Consider the following 16,725-nt stretch of genomic DNA (forward strand, 5'->3'; position numbering starts at 1 on the left):
GCTTAAATGTCACAAAATTCAGCCTATTTTAGTATTTTGGGACAGGTATCTGTAACAAATTGGCTCTTTTTCACATTGATCCCTGTACCCATTTGAGATTATGTTGCATTAACCCGCCGCCCCCTGCTCGGTTTTTGCACCGTTGTTACCAATGTTCCCTGTAATTTTCCACGGGTCTGAGCATTCACACAAAGTCGGTGAGCAACGCTTGAAACAGCAGTGAGCAACCATAATCCCAAGTGTGGCAAGATAATTCATTATCAAACACGTCCAAAACATGGCATCAAGTTACATTTTGCAGAGTTTCCGGCAATGCAAAATTATTTTTCTCTTTTGAATGAATTGACTCATGTACTATTGCAAAAGTTGTACGGCCTACAAACGTCGTTTGTTCTTACAATTCTTTCACAAGATATCCATTTCTTTTTATTTCCTGATATATTTTGTCGCATAATATTAACATTTTTGGGGGCTTATTTAGTCGGTTGTAAGATACACAACTGTACTTAATCACATTTTTTAGTGGAAACTCAATGTTGGCAACAAGATTCACTTGATATAATTGGAAATTATTTGAATGCAACACAAACTTTTCTTCTTTTTTTCGTGTTTTTTTTCTACTTTTTTTTTAATTCCTTTAAAAAAAATCTCATTGTGTTTATTTTTTCCTAGCTGTTGCTTTTTTCTTTTTGTTCTCTATTTACTTTTTTCCTACATTTCTTTCTTTTCTTTTTTTCTGGCTTTGTTCTAAATTTTTCCTTCTTTTTTTCTCTTCCTCTTGTTTCTTTTTTTCTCAGCTTTTCACTACTTTTTCATTTTGGTATTTTTTTCTTTGTTGTTCTCTATTTACTTTTCCTTTGTTTCTTTCTTTTCTTTTTTTCTGTCTTTTTTCAGAATTTTTCCTTTTTTTCTCCTCCTTTTGTTTCTTTTTTCTCAACTTTTCATTTTGGTATTTTTTTCTTTTTTTTTCTATTCCCCCCTTCCTTTAAGTCATTTTGTGTATAATTGTACATAATATTTGGTCATGTTGGGATTAAAGAAGCAAAAACAACCCGAAGAGCTGTTTAGGACCCGAAAGAGCCGGTTTCTTTTTAGTGAGCCGAGCCGAAGAAGCCGGTTCTCGACCAACTCTACTAACTTTACTCACCCTTCGTTCTACTTCGACTCGACTTCAAAATACCGCATTTAGGACACAATGTCAGGGGAACCCGTGTATTTTTACTTTCATGCACAGTAACTTTGACTTAAGTCGCTTCTTAATTAGTAATTTTGAGCCCTCATTTTTGTGCGCTGGCTAGATTTTCTTGTGCGCTGAGAATGTGCGAGCAGTGCGCAATTGCGCACGTGCGCGGCTTAGAGGGAACACTGGTTGTTACCAAAATTGAACGTGGGTAAGGCAAGGCGGCCACACAAATGTGAGAAAGTTCCTTTGTGGTGTCTCGCATAACAATGGAGCTTTCTGCGATTACCTCAAACAGGGCCATGTGCTTGCCATCGTACTGCTGGCTCTTCTCTGCCGCCGCATCACTGCTGTTGATGAATGGGCTGCTCTCCTTCGGGTTGTTGTCTCCTGCAAGCAGAAAGGCGACAGGAAGTCAAACACGCGGCAGACAGACCGGAGTCATGGTTTAAGGGATGCTCGCCAGGATAAAGGTGGGGATGCCAAAGTGGCCACAGTTGGACTTTACAGGGAAAATGAGCGCAGCTAATGAAGTGTGTGTTAGCAATATGCTCAGTGTTACCCAGTACATTTCATGCACATGCAGCTAAGGAAGCACCAAAATTAGAATCTCAAAATGAGGCACAATTATAAAGAGTAATTGTAACGTGTACAATTTCAAAACTTATAACAAAATAAAATGGGGCATTTTTTTCCAAAGGCCATCATCACCCTATACAAGCACATAAGGCTGTGAGGAATAAGCAGGGTAGGGTAGAGTTACTTTAACTTGATTACTTTCAATTACTTTTGGATTACCCCAATACCAAATATGCTAATGAAAGATAAAATAAACTAAATATGAATAAAATGATGACTCACAACACGTGGTAAGCTTTCTCTCCTGGCTTTGATCTCTTTGATCTCCGGCAAAACTAACATCAAATGCCACAGAAACAAAATGAAAATGAATCCAAACAGCTTGCCAACATCATTTTTGCCGTTCCATGTATTCCGTTACTCCCCAAGCCTGCACAAAATTTTGTAATTGTATTCATATTTAGTTTCTATTGTCTTTTATTAGCATATTTGGTATTGGAGTAATCCAAAAGTAATTGAAAGTAATCAAGTTAAAGTAACCCTACCCAACCCTGGGAATAAGACTGTGAGTAATATACAGTATTTCTGGCCAGTTGTAATAGAAAATGGGATTGCTGCTCAATGCAATTGCACTACTTTCAATTGCACTCTTGTTACGGAAATTGCAAAGAAAGAAAGAAGGGAAGGAAGGAAGGAAGGATAGAAGGAAGGAAGGGAGGAAGGGAAGAAGGAAGGAAGAAACAGATGAACAAAAGAAAAAAATAGGGCAAAGAAAAGCTTTTCTGTATGCCTGCTCTTTTGTGCACCACGGCCCTTGATCATATCCTCAGGGAGACAACAGATTGCTCGCCCTTTGGCTCCCAGCCCTCATTGCCGCGAGACCAGGATATTTATAGCGCGATGCGGTGGGCATGTGGCGTGACGCCGGCCACGGTGAGACACAGACCAGCAAATGAGATTCACCGACCAGAAAAAAAAAGAGCGTGAAGACACTCAGAAGAGCGGCGATATGCACACAATGATGGTCAACTTCTCTGATTAGCTGTGAACCTTCAAAAGTTTTATTACTTAAGAGATGGAATCTTTGGACATATGGGGGACAAAAACATTTTTCCATGACTTTGGAGCCTATTTTAGCTGAGGTGTCTAACCAGTCAGACCTATTTGGTAGTTTGCTGGTTCACCATCCATGCTTTTTCTTATGAGTATCCGGTGTCAGGTCACGGGTGCAGCAGCCTGAAAGACCTCCCTATTCCCAGCCACTTTGTCCAACTAATCTGACAGGATCCCCAGGCCAGCCTAGGGATGTAGTCTCTCTAACATGTCTTGGGTCATCCCCAGGACCGCCTGCACTGAGCGTGAGATGAGCTTATAGTACCCCCCGTGGGAGGAGTCCAGAAGGCATCATTACCAGATGTCCGAGCCACCGTAACTGGCTCCTTTTTACCGACGTATGACCGAACTTTTCACCGTATTTTAAGTGTCCAGACAACCTGCGAAGGGAAATATCATCAGCCACATGTTCTCAGGATCTTACTTTTTCTATCACAATCTGCCATTTTTAACCCTACAGGTAAGTGAAGGTAGGTATGTAGATTAACTGATAAATCGAGACCTTTGCCTTTAGGTTCATCTCCTTCCTTACCATGATTGACCTGTGCAGGGTCCGCATGATGGCATGCACTGCACAAATCCGCCTGTAATTCTTCTGCTCTACCCTGTCCTCACTCGTGAACAAGACCCAGAGATACTTGAAGTCATCTACTTGGAACAGGATCTTATCCACAACCCTGAGAGGACTTGCCACCCTTTTCTGGCTAAGAAGGATCAGGGGCGGTGATGTCCATTCTGATACCCATAGACATAGTCATTGCATAGTCAATGTGTAGCCAGAAATTGGCAAGTCCAGGGTCACTTGATAGTGCCGTAATTCTGTGTTGTCCCTCGCTGGGACACTGGCACACTGGCTGTACTACTAGGCGTATTCTTGCCAATAAAACAAAATATTCAGGCTTGAATTTTCAGGGGCTTACAGATATCGTTTCAACAATGCATCCAGATGTATCGCTGATCTTCGTCTCATAGAAGAGTTCCACTAACCATTTTTGAATGCAGTCAACACACGTTCGTTAATGATCGAGTGTAATTCCAATGCCGTCGATCTTTTGAAAGTAAAAGTATATAGTTCTTCTAACTATTTTCAAACATGCTTTATGACCTTCATGATGTATGCAGCTAAAATTATTGGATGGACAGGAACAAATAAGCAAAAAGGCACATTAGATTATTAAAAAAATCACAGGGTGGATAAAAAAAGGATAACACATAAAATAGCACCACAGCTAGCTAGCTAGCTCACACACAGCTTACAATAAACAAGGGCAGAGGCATGGAGTAGTTGCCTCATATCGAATTTATGGGCCTGCAATATCTTGTACAGCAATCTGAAAAGTTCAGAATAGCCCTAAATCCATTTAATGACAGTATGAGAAAACACAGGTCCCTTTTCTCTATGGTTTGAAGCTTCAGAGTCCTCGCCGTGTCGAGTCCAATATGTCTGTAGTGTCACCGCTGATAGATTTCTTGTCATCACAATGGTAAAATGCAACAATCCCTTGGTGACAATTGATTGGTATTTTCAAAATAAGGCGGAAATGAGACAATACAGTAAAATAAGCCACTGCTTCTGGCCATGAACGATAGTAGCCAACTTGCATGTTTTTATGCGAATAATTATTCAAAAATACTATTATGAGCAATCTTCGCTTTGTTGTTTTTAGTAATTAGCGTTTCTTTTAAGATCAAAGGACCGAACAGAACAAGAAAGGCAGCGATCTGATGAAAGGGACAAAGGATCTGAAGCGCAAAACCCTGAGCAAATATGGAGGTTGGACACCCTCAAAGCATGTGTTTATTCAGTTTATTTCTTCCTACTACCCTTGCAATTGAACAGACCCAACAGCGCTGTTTTCAGCCAATCAGAACGCCAGGCAGACGCCAGCCCTGTCCCCTTTAGTATCACACACAATCTCAACCAAATCAATGTACATAGGATTGATGGGAACTGAAACGGAGTTATTTGTTCTACTGTAAGTCTGCTGTTGGGTCGGTTAGTTGTCAGTGAGAGAAGTCTAAGTTACTGCGGCAGTGTTCTGGTTTGCCCGCGTCCCTGCGTCTCTAGACACATCATTTTTGCCTGGGACGCATCGTGTCAAATCACCGTGCGATAATTGTCATTATCATTTTTTAACAAAGATTTACCGCACTCCAAACTTTTCCGCCATTGTTGTTTTGGTCTAGCGGTTCGAGTTTTCGTCTGCACGCCGATCTCCAGTTCGAGTTGTGTAGTGAAAGTCCGTCTCTTTTTAGAGATCCGGCTTTTTCGGCTCAACTCATTAAAGAGCCGGCTCTCAAACGGCTCACTTGCTTTGATGCATTATATTACGAATGATGATGTTGTATAAAGAAGTTAAGAAAAAAAGGAAGTATAAAAGGAGACAATGAAAAAAGACAGGTTTGTGGTGATCCCTTTTAATCATAATTTAATGCAGAAAATGAATTCATAATTTGAATAACAAAATGTATTGTTCTACTTAATTATAATTGCATGTATTTTTTCCTTCTACAGTGAACGTCCAAGCGACTTCATTTTTGAATTTTTTTTATAATAAACCTCATTCATGTCGAGCAACTCAGTGTCTCGCAACAAAATGTTCATTAAAAATACATATGATATAAGGAAACACATGTACAATATAACATGTTAAACTACATAAATAAACATGTTTGAAAAAAAAACAAAGATTTTTTGTAATTTGTAAGCGAAAATACGACAGTTTGTAAGGGCATGGAGCACACTCAATTTTGGGGACCCATAGATCTCTGTTGGGACCCATAGATTTTTGAGCATGCGAGTCCCCGGGACCCATCACTTCTCAGAGGTAAAATGAGCACTGAATTTTTTTGAGTATATCAATGCGCCATGGTTAGCAAACCTTGTAAGCATATGACAAAAACAATTACAAGCGAAAGGTGGCATTTCATAAAAAAGTAAAATTTGTACATTATGGGATAGATAGGATCAGGGTTGGGTAGGGTTACTTTAACTTGATTACTTTCAATTTCTTTTGGATTACTCCAATACCAAATATGCTAATAAAAGACAAAATAAACTATAAATACAAGTATGACTCACAACACGTGGTAAGCTTTCTCTCCTGGCTTTGATCTCTTTAATCTCCGGCAAAACTAACATTAAATGTGACAGAAAAAAAAAGAAAATAAATCCAAACAGCTTGCCGACATCATTTTTGCCGTTCCATGTATTCCGTTACTCCCCAAGCCTGCACCAAATTTAGTCATTTTATTCATATTTAGTTTCTTTTGTCTTTTATTAGCATATTTGGTATTGCAGTAATCCAAAAGTAATTGAAAGTAATCAAGTTAAAGTAACCCTACCCAACCGTGTTCCTAACCCACTAGGCCTTCGGGTGGATTTGAAATACAATAGGGCCTTCAGGTACTCTTCCATCATCACAGAAAGGGTTTTGAATAACTAAACTGTAACAATTCTCATCTCATTAGCTACACCGCTTATCCTCAGTAGGGTCGCGGGGGTGCTGGAGCCCATCCCAGCAATCATCGGGCAGTGGGCAGGGGACACCCTGAACTGGTTGCCAGCCAATCGCAGGGCAACTGTAACAATTGATTATACAATATAATCTAAAAGTGATTGGGTGAAAAATAACCTAATTTGGGTCAGGAAAGGACCTTTTTACTACTTGTATTAAACTAAATATGAATACAATTACTACATTTTGTGCAGGCTTGGGGGGTAACGGAATACATGGAACGGCAAAAATGATGTTGGCAAGCTGTTTGGATTTATTTTCATTTTGTTTCTGTCGCATTTTATGTTCGTTTTGCCGGAGATCAAAGAGATCAAAGCCAGGAGAGAAAGCTTACCACGTGTTGTGAGTCATCATTTTATTCACATTTAGTTTCTTTTGTCTTTTACTAGCATATTTGGTATTGGAGTAATCCAAAAGTAATTGAAAGTAATCAAGTTAAAGTAACCCTACCCAACCCTGTTAGAATATGATATAATCAGGGTTTATTTATAATTGCAGTAATCCAAAAGTGATTGAAAGTAATCCAGTTAAAGTAACCCTACACAACCCTGTTAGAATATGATATAATCAGGGTTTATTTGCAATTGCAGTAATCCAAAAGTAATTGAAAGTAATCCCGTTAAAGTAACCCTACCCAACACTGTTAGAATATGATATAATCAGGGTTTATTTATAATTGCAGTAATCCAAAAGTGATTGAAAGTAATCCAGTTAAAGTAACCCTACACAACCCTGTTAGAATATGATATAATCAGGGTTTATTTGCAATTGCAGTAATCCAAAAGTAATTGAAAGTAATCCCGTTAAAGTAACCCTACCCAACACTGTTAGAATATGATATAATCAGGGTTGGGTAGGGTTACTTTAACTGGATTACTTTCAATTACTTTTACCAAATATGCTAATAAAAGACAAAAGAAACTGAATATGAATACAATGACTACATTTTGTGCAGGCTTGGGGAGTAACGGAATACACGGAACAGCAAAAATGATGTTGGCAAGCTGTTTGGATTTATTTTCATTTTGTTTCTGTCGCATTTTATGTTAGTTTTGCCGGAGATCAAAGAGATCAAAGTCAGGAGAGAAAGCTTAACACGTGTTGTGAGTCATCATTTTATTCACATTTAGTTTCTTTTGTCTTTTACTAGCATATTTAATATTGGAGTAATCCAAAAGTAATTGAAAGTAATCCAGTTAAAGTAACCCTACCCAACCCTGTCTATAAGTAGTTCTGACTTCCTCATGGATCGCCAACCTTAAAATGTTATTAGCTACTTTGGACACCTTGAGGCCATCAATATAACACCGAATATAATAAATGAGACCTTTTTATACTGTCTTTTCAGATAAGTCTGCATAATAAGGGATAACTGATAGGCTATCAGGATTAGCGACTAAAGAATCGCTTGCTGTTCTTTCGGCCGCTTCTATTTGCTCCTCGTGTGATACATGGAAAACATAACTATGGTGGGCGTGGCTTAGCGCTCTGTGTCAGCTCTATTAATTAAACTCCATCAATGCACAAATGATGGACAGCCCATTTCAGGAAACATGACACAGCTCAAGAAGAACTCGCCTCCCCGTGAGCGGCTTAGTGTGCCGAGATCTGATGGGAGGCGTCCAACACCGGCTCACGCTGTCAAAGCCTCTCGCTATCGATGGTCCAAATCCACAGCTTTGAGGCTCGCTGTGCACAGGATCCTCTTACGAATTCTACCCTAAAACAAAAAAATCTCTAAATCCCAAAGTTTCGTTAAGGATTAATAAATTATCGGTTTCATTTTGCCAAAAGGTAAGGGACCGTGGTTTGGTGATTACTTAATCTTAGGCAATGTGATGTTTTTCAAGTGGTTGTCACTTTCAAATACTTCATTGCTAAAAATCACGCTGTATAATGTTTTTTCACGCATGCAAACTATAATGGGAAGCCAAATTTTAACCACGTCTCTCCCACCCTAACACTGAGCACTGGATCCCCCCATGGTTGTGCACTGAGCCCCCTGCTTTTCACCATCTACACCTCCGACTGCTCACCGACCCACCTCACAAACACAATCATTAAGTTCGCCGACGATACCACCTTGATCGGCCTCATCTCTGAAGGGGACGAGGCGTCATACAGGGATGAGGCGGAGTCACTGTCAACGTGGTGTTCGAAAAACCACCTCATACTGAACACCACAAAAACAAAAGAACTGATACTGGACTTCAGAAGGGATGGCAGGAATCCAGCACCACTCATCATAATAGGAGACTGTGTAGAGAGAGTCCACTCTTTCAAATTTCTGGGTGTGCACATCTCCGACGACCTCTCCTGGTCTGCAAACACCAGAGCGGTGGTAGGGAAGGCCCAGCAGCGACTACATTTCCTGAGAGTGCTCAGGAAAAATCATCTAAAACAGCAGCTGCAGGTGTCCTTTTACAAAGCCACAGTGGAGAGCATTCTAACATACTGCATTAGGGTGTGGTATGCTGGGTGCACAGCAGCAGATACGAAAACGCTCCAGAGGGTCATCAAAACAGCCCAGAAAATTGTCGGTTGCTCTCTGCCCAGTCTGGAGGACATTGCCTGCTCTTGCTACCTCAGCAGAGCAGAAAAAATCATCAAGGACTTTTCTCACCCCGGCCACCACCTCTTTGACCTGCTGCCTTCCGGCAAGCGCTACAGGTCACACAAAACAAAAACAAACAGACTCATAGACAGTTTCTTCCCCAGAGCCATTACTACCCTAAACACACAACGCACAAAAAACTGAAAACTCTTGCAAACAAACTACCTCATACGAACATAAAATGGTACTCACGTCTATGTTTCTTGCACAATGTTGACTGCACTATGTTTACTGCTCACCTTGCACAATGTTGACTATTTTTTTGCACTATGTTGACTATTTTTGCACCAAATGCGTATTGCACAAACCCTTACGATACCAACTGTATGTAACATCCTATATGCCGTCATTTCTTTGTGTACATATTGTGTAAAAAAACTTTAAACTTATCCTCCTTGTTTTATAACCTTATCTTCTCTGTTCCTTATTCTATTCTATTCTATTCAAATTAAACCTCACTGCACTTGTCATTCTCAAAACGTAGGTCACTCTCGCGTGAAGGTGCCTTTTTTGATTGTCGTTGTTGTGAGCGTATTTACAGTCTCCTGGGCAACCGGCCAAAGCAGATCACTGTGTTCCCGACGCACCATCTACCCCATTTAGGGTTCACCTCCCAAACATGCTGAGTCCGACAACTTGTCCATTACCCTATTTGTCACTGTCTGTACTTGCACTGTACTGACAGAGATATTATTGCCTTTTAGGCCTCAATAGGGTTGATAACCTTCAAATAATAAGTCAGTGTGACTATGTAAATACAGGAAATGAGTGACCAGTGGGGTTGTTGGCCCTATTCACAATGATTCTGTTTCTTAGACGGAGCCATAAGGGAGCTGTCACCCAAAAGCATTTGAATTTGCGTAATCGACCGGTGCAGCGTGTTTGTGAAGAGAATAGAGATTTAACAATATCCATTACTTTAATTCATGCGTTTATTACTTCTCGGCTTGATTACTGTAATGTATTGCTTTCTGGTCTCCCGATGTCTAGCATCAAAAGTTTGCAGCTGGTTCAGAATGCAGCAGCGATACTTTTGACTAAGACCAAAAAGTTTGAGCATATTACTCCTGTATTGGCCAACTTGCACTGGCTCCCAGTCCACTTAAGTTGTGACTTTAAGGTTCTCTTATTAACATGTAAATGTTTGCATGGACTTGAACCCTCTTATCTCTCTGATTTGATTTCCCCCTATGTTCCTGCACGGAGTCTGCGCTCGGAAACTGCCGGTCTACTGGTGACTCCGAGAGCCAAGAAGTCTGCAGGCTCGAGAGCGTTCTCCATCCAGTCCCCGGTGCAATGGAATGCCCTGCCTCCGGAGATAAGATCTGCAACCTCAATCGAAGTTTTTAAATCAAGGCTTAAGACACACTTTTGACCTAAAGCATGTGAACGCCTGCATGGACCAGCTGGCAGAGATGGGAAGCTGCGTTGTGGCCGCCATTGACGTTCTAGGCTAGTTTACAGCTGGGGGGCGCCGCTGCTGTCGTGCACTTTCTGGACAAATTTTCAAAATGTTACCTAGTGTTTACTATGCTTGTGTACTGTAAGGCTAAATGTAATTCATCTTGAAATGGGGATACCACTTGCGAGGTCCCTTCTAAAGGTTTCTCTTTTTCCTCACGCTGAGGTTTTGAGTTGTTCCTTGCCCGCATGTTGGTTTAAGATCAGGTAATTGTGTCATTGTACTCCTGTGCAGTCCTTTGAGACATTTTTGTGATTAAGGGCTATATAAATAAGTTTGACTTGACTTGATTAGTTTGAATAAAACACTATTGATTCTAATGATAAGAGTGAGGCAGCGGGCAAAAAAGATCCCTTTTAATAATGATTCACTTAAAATTATGCTTAACTCCCAAAATACTAAACATAAATTACCTTGGAATCTTAAAAGATATATGTAATCCTCCTTGTTTTGATCATTAAGTCACATTCAATATTCGAAAGAAGCTACAGGGGTTCGCACACCTTTATCCTGCAAAGATATTTGTGGATCTGAACCATACGGGTGTAAATATTTTTGAGACAAATCTCTCCTCATAAATGTTTTGGGTAATATTACAGTAATGTGTAGCTTACAATTTCAATAGCGGGGAGTTCTTTCCTTCACAAAACACACCTGGGGCCATAACAATTGTCCATAATTGTTTCGTAATCCTTGCACTAATACACATTTCATCAAGCTCTGTTTAGGTTTAGCATGCACCTGTCCTGTAGGTGGCGATGACGTATCATGGGGCAATGTAACACAAACTTATACCAGCTGCCATTGCAATTCAATGGCAAACACAAGCTACGCAAGCAGTCTCAGCCTTATTTTCAAGCAGACCTTTTGAGAAACATAAAAATACAAGCATTTACAGACAATTTTCAATGCTTGAAAACACAACATTAAAATTCAAGCGTTTTCAAGGATTTCAAGTGCCTGTAAGCAATGTTCCCTCTAATTTTCCTTACGGGTCTGAGCGTTCACACAAAGTCGGTGAGCAGCGCTTGAAACAACAGTGAGCAACCATAATCCCGAGTGTGGCAAGATAATTAATTATCAAGTTACATTTTGCTGAGTTTCCGGCAATGCAAAAGTATTTTTGTCTTTTGAATTAATTGATTCATGTACTATTGCAAAGGTTGTACGGCCTACAAACGTCGTTTGTTCTTACAATTCTTTCACAAGATATCCATTTCTTTTTATTTCCTCATATATATTGTCGCATAATATTAACATTTTCGGGGACTTATTTAGTCGGTTGTGAGATACAGAACTGTACTTAATCACAATTTTTAGTTGAAGTACAATGTTGGCAACAAGATTCACTTGATATAATTGGAAATTATTTGAATGCAACACAAACTTTTTCTTCTTTTTTCCTTTTTTTTCTCCTTGTGTAGTCTTTTTTCTCTTCCTTTTGTTTCTTTTTTTCTCAGCTTTTCACTACTGTTTCATTTTGGTATTTTTTTCCTTTTTTGTTCTATTCCCCACTTCCTTTAAGTCATTTTGTGCATAATTTTACATAATATTAGGTCATGTTGGGATTAAAGAAGCAAAAACAACCCGAAGAGCCGTTTAGGACCCGAAAGAGCCGGCCGGTTCCTTTTAGTGAGCCGAGCCGAAGAAGCCGGTTCTCGACAAACTCTACTAACTTTACTCAACTTCGTTCTCCTTCGACTCGACTTCAAAATACCGCATTTAGGACACAACGTCAGGGAACCCGTGTATTTTTACCTTCATGCACTGTAACTTTGACTTAAGTCGCTTGATAATTAGTAATTTTGAGCCCTCATTTTTGTGGCTAGATTTTCTTGTGCGCTGGGAATATGCGAGCAGTGCGCAATTGCGCACACGCGCAGCTTATGGGGAGCACTGCCTGTAAGTATCCTGAAACCAGTTCTTTTGTCAGATCCCATTGATAGAATCGTCCGTTTTCAAGCCATGATTCAATTTGTGCGTCACCAAAACCAATCTTTACAAACCGTGGCTTCTGTCCAAAAGACGAGTCCAAGTACAACACTTCAGTCTGCCAGTGGAGAGGCTATAGGATTCTTCTGAACCGCGTGTCTCACTCGTTGCCGGTGGAAAAAGGTGAAGGATTAAGGTCACTTTAATCTAAATTCCAGTCAAATCGGGATTGAAAATATATTAACATTTACTCAGACTGATCCATGGGACGTTCTGGCAATACGTCAAAAGCTTTTTTTGGGATGTTAATCGCAGAAGCGGGTCACATGGATATTTTGATGGAAAATATTTTGTAAGGGCAAGCAGCTGCACTCAATTTTTGCATGGGTGCCTCACAGTTTTAAGATTATGGATTTGATTTTTAGCACTGACCATACGGATCCTTTTGCTTGCATGGATGGGTTTCTCCCACATACTAAATCCATGCAAAATTGCTATATGACTTTGGATTGGTAAATGAAAAAGAGTAGATGCTCTTAATATACAAGAAAAACGTGTGTATGTTTTTTAGACGAGGCAGGAGGAAGGGTGTTGTACCGATGAGAACAAAAATATCTCATCTCATCTCATTAGCTGCACCGCTTATCCTCAGTAGGGTCGCGGGGGTCCAGGAGCCCATCCCAGCAATCATCGGGCAGTGGGCAGGGGACACCCTGAACTGGCTGCCAGCCAATCGCAGGGCACACAGGGACAGACAACTCGCTCGCATTCACACCAAGGGACAATTTGAACCGGCCAATCCACCTGAAATGCATGTCTTTAGAATGTGGGAGGAAAGCGGAGGAAACCCACGCAAGCACGGCGAGAACATACAAACTCCGCACAGGAAGTCCGGTAGCTGGATTTGAACCCACACAGGAGGTTCCCGAGACCTTAGAACTGTGCCGCACACGCGCTAAGCACTGCGCCGCTGTGAACAAAAATATGCCAATGATAATTACTTGAGTGAGTGAGTGAGTGAGTGAGTAAAAGAGCCCTGGGTATGCATGAAATGTTACCCTCTGCACAAGAAGCAAGATCTTTGGCCTGCTGGGCTTCTCTCTTGCTATTATTTGATTTTTGTTCTCTTCCTGAAGGATCCGCACAGCATGCACTTACTTTTAAACTAGTAATTATTTAGATAAGGAACATGCTTACCAAACTCTCCGTTTAACTCCAAATCATCAGACAGGATGAATGGTTGGGTCAGTTTTAGGCACAACACAGAAAAGCATAAAAGTGTGTGCATTTAAAAATACAGCGGTAATCAAACAAAAGGTTTAAAAGTTGCATTCAGTTGGAAATGTGAACGATCACCCAGAAATGTTGTAAGGCTTGACTTAGTCAAGGCTTGAACCTGTTATCTCCCATTCTTGGACGAGAATAACCTACTCTAAGGCCACCGAGCTCGTTTCTGTCTGTTGCTCTGCATGAAACACAGGGGGCATGAATAAAGTATCTATCTATCTATCCATCCATCCATCCATCCATCCATCCATCCATCTATCTATATCTATACGGTGAGTAAGTAAGTTATGATCTTTCTTTTGTGACGACATGAACCAAAAAAACAAACAAACAAAAGGCAAAAACAATGAAGGTTATGGATTTTAGACCATCAAATATAACCAGGGTTGGGTAGGATTACTTTAACTGGATTACTTTCAATTACTTTTGGATTACTCCAATACCAAATATGCTAATAAAAGACAAAATGAACTAAATATGAATAAAATGACTACATTTTGTGCAGGCTTGGGGAGTAACGGAACACATGGAACGGCAAAAATGATGTTGGCAAGCTGTTTGGATTTATTTTCATTTTATGTTAGTTTTGCCGGAGATCAAAGCCAGGAGAGAAAGCTTACCACGTGTTGTGAGTCATAATTTTTATTCATATTTAGTTTATTTTGTATTTTATTAGCATATTTGGTATTGGAGGACCTGAAAAACAAGAAACCCAAAGATTCTTCTTAATCAAGGCTAAAACTTTTTTTTTTTCCTTTTGTAAAACGTGCTTATCTACAAAACCAAAGCGACATCATCAACCACACAAATCTGTTACAATGCATTTAAACCCTAATTTGAAAAAAAAAAGAGGTCCTTGTCCTAGGTACATGCTTGACACAAATTACAATAAACAGATTTGATCTCAACCAGGTTGTTTTACTTAGATGTACATTAAAGAAAAACATTCAGTAACAAAGCAAAAAGAAAACAACGCAGAAGGTCAGTTATTTTGCTCGAAACTCTAGTACCGTAAATTCCGGACTGTAAGCCGCTACTTTTTCCCCAAATGTTCAGCCCTGCGGCTTATTCAGTGAAGCGGCCAATTTATGTAATGTTTCTAACGGCCACCAGCAGCGCTGGAGTATAAAAGGTAAAATTAAGACCAGTAGAATATGTGCGCCAAGAAAGACTGCAACCTCTAAGTTTATGCATAGATTGTCTGTTAAGTAAAGGTACGTTCCAATAATGAGGAAGACGCCCTTGATGGCCATAGTTATGAGGAGGAAGTTGAGGACGATCTATCGTGAATTTCACAATCACGGGATGCTTTTTTCTTTGACAGGCACTATTGATGCATTGCGAGCGTGATCCTACTAGCGTGTTGGTACCTTTCAAAGGCACGGTTTGGGATGAAAGTTATATTATTATTATTAAAGCTTTGAAAACTCTCCCGGTGTGCCGTCTTTCTTCGTAAATATGTGTAACCATGTATAATATGTATTTGCAACTGTATATTTTTGTAATGTATTTATTTTAGAGATTTATTCTGTTATGTGTTCTACGGGCGAATCAAAAAGAAGGGGCGGAGCAAACGCGGGCGGATGGGAAGTGGGGTAACGCTGAGTTACCGGTAGATCTGTCTGTTGTCGCAGCGGACAATAGTGGATATATTTTTCCCACCCTTCACTTTGGAAATATACATTTTGTTTCCTTGGATTACTTTCAACGGGACCCGGACTTTACAAGTCTGCATCATACGTTAATTACGGGTATCATTTTTAATTCATGATGCTGACTGTGGCTCTAGGATTGTGTACTATTGACTTTTGGATTCTGTCGGTTGGAAGCTAGGACCTTGACTCATCCTCTTGGCTGGGAGCAAGTGTCTCGGCCTATTGGCTTTGTAGTGTATTATGATTTGACGGAGAATTGATAAAGAATATGGAACAATAAATCTCTACAAAATTACAATCGTGGAACTTACAACCTGGTCTGCGTTAAACTTGTGATCGTGTCACAATTTTAATGCGGGCTTATACACAGGTGCGGCTTGTGTAAGTACAAAAGTGGAAAATCACTTAAAAAGTGGTGGGTGCAGCTTATAATCAGGTGCACTCTAGAGTCCGGATTTTACGGTAAATTATTTTAAACCACAAAAGGCAGATTACACGTTGGAGACGTTATGATATCGCTCTTGAGTCGTTCTTTTTATGCTATGTGTAATTACTATCTTGCACAAGTGAATTACACATTTTAACAAACACTAACGGCAGAATGTAGGGAGAAATAAAATAGCAACAGCATATGGTTAGAAGCCCAAATCAGCCCACACACAGATACGCACTCCTACACACCCACAGAGTCATAAATAGACATTTTCTCAGATCTTCGCCGCTTCCCAGCTGCTGTGGCAGCAATGGCGGAAGCATATAAGAGACGCAACCTTCCTTGTATAAAACAATCTCTGTCTTTTCCCACCTACTCTCCCTCAGCCTGGATTATTCTTGGCCGGGCTGCATTTTTAAAAAGGAACATTTATGTCACTGTAACTGTATGTGACTGCAGAAGTGGGCCCCTGCCCTTGTCAGTATTCGGACTGCTACTTTGGCTCACGATGAATTTTAATGCCTCGCTTTGCTTTGCCCACTTCCATTTTGACAAGGCTCCTTCCGCTTTCACTTCACCTCCTTCGCTTTTAATTCCTGCTTCCTGATTGGCTTGCCGGATCGCACCGGAGACATGGACAAGAACGTGTATTGAGGCTTTTAGCGTGTTGTCTCGGCATTGGGGTCGAGTCTTATGATGAGGAATGATGAAGAATGGCTGTGCATTGAAGGATTACCTTGGAGAGAAGGTTGGTTCCTAACGGCGAGCATGCTCATCTGGCAATAGGAATGACAAATACCCAGGGTTGGGTAGGGTTATTTTAATTTGATTACCGTATTTTCCGCACTATAAGGCGCACCGGGTTATAGGGCGCACCCCCAAAAAATGGTTTTTGGTCCTATATTTTCCATACATAAGGCGCACCGGATTATGAGGCGCTACAATGGGAACG

The 16,725-nt window shown here is 40.4% G+C and overlaps 1 protein-coding gene across 3 annotated transcripts in view; it reads right to left on the reverse strand.

Moving 5' to 3' along the window:
- Positions 1–16,725, reverse strand: part of slc12a5a (solute carrier family 12 member 5a) — a 320,066-nt gene that overhangs the window by 106,959 nt on the left and 196,382 nt on the right. For all 3 annotated transcript variants that reach the window (XM_088339009.1, XM_088339007.1, XM_088339010.1), the window contains exon 2: positions 1,470–1,570. In XM_088339009.1, coding sequence (XP_088195135.1) covers positions 1,470–1,570 — 101 coding nt within the window. The remainder of the gene's footprint in view (positions 1–1,469; positions 1,571–16,725) is intronic.

The sequence above is a fragment of the Urocampus carinirostris genome, chromosome 6 (genome assembly GCF_059441175.1).
Source record: "Urocampus carinirostris isolate Australia breed hairy pipefish chromosome 6, RoL_Ucar_1.0, whole genome shotgun sequence".
In the NCBI taxonomy this organism is placed as follows: domain Eukaryota; kingdom Metazoa; phylum Chordata; class Actinopteri; order Syngnathiformes; family Syngnathidae; genus Urocampus; species Urocampus carinirostris.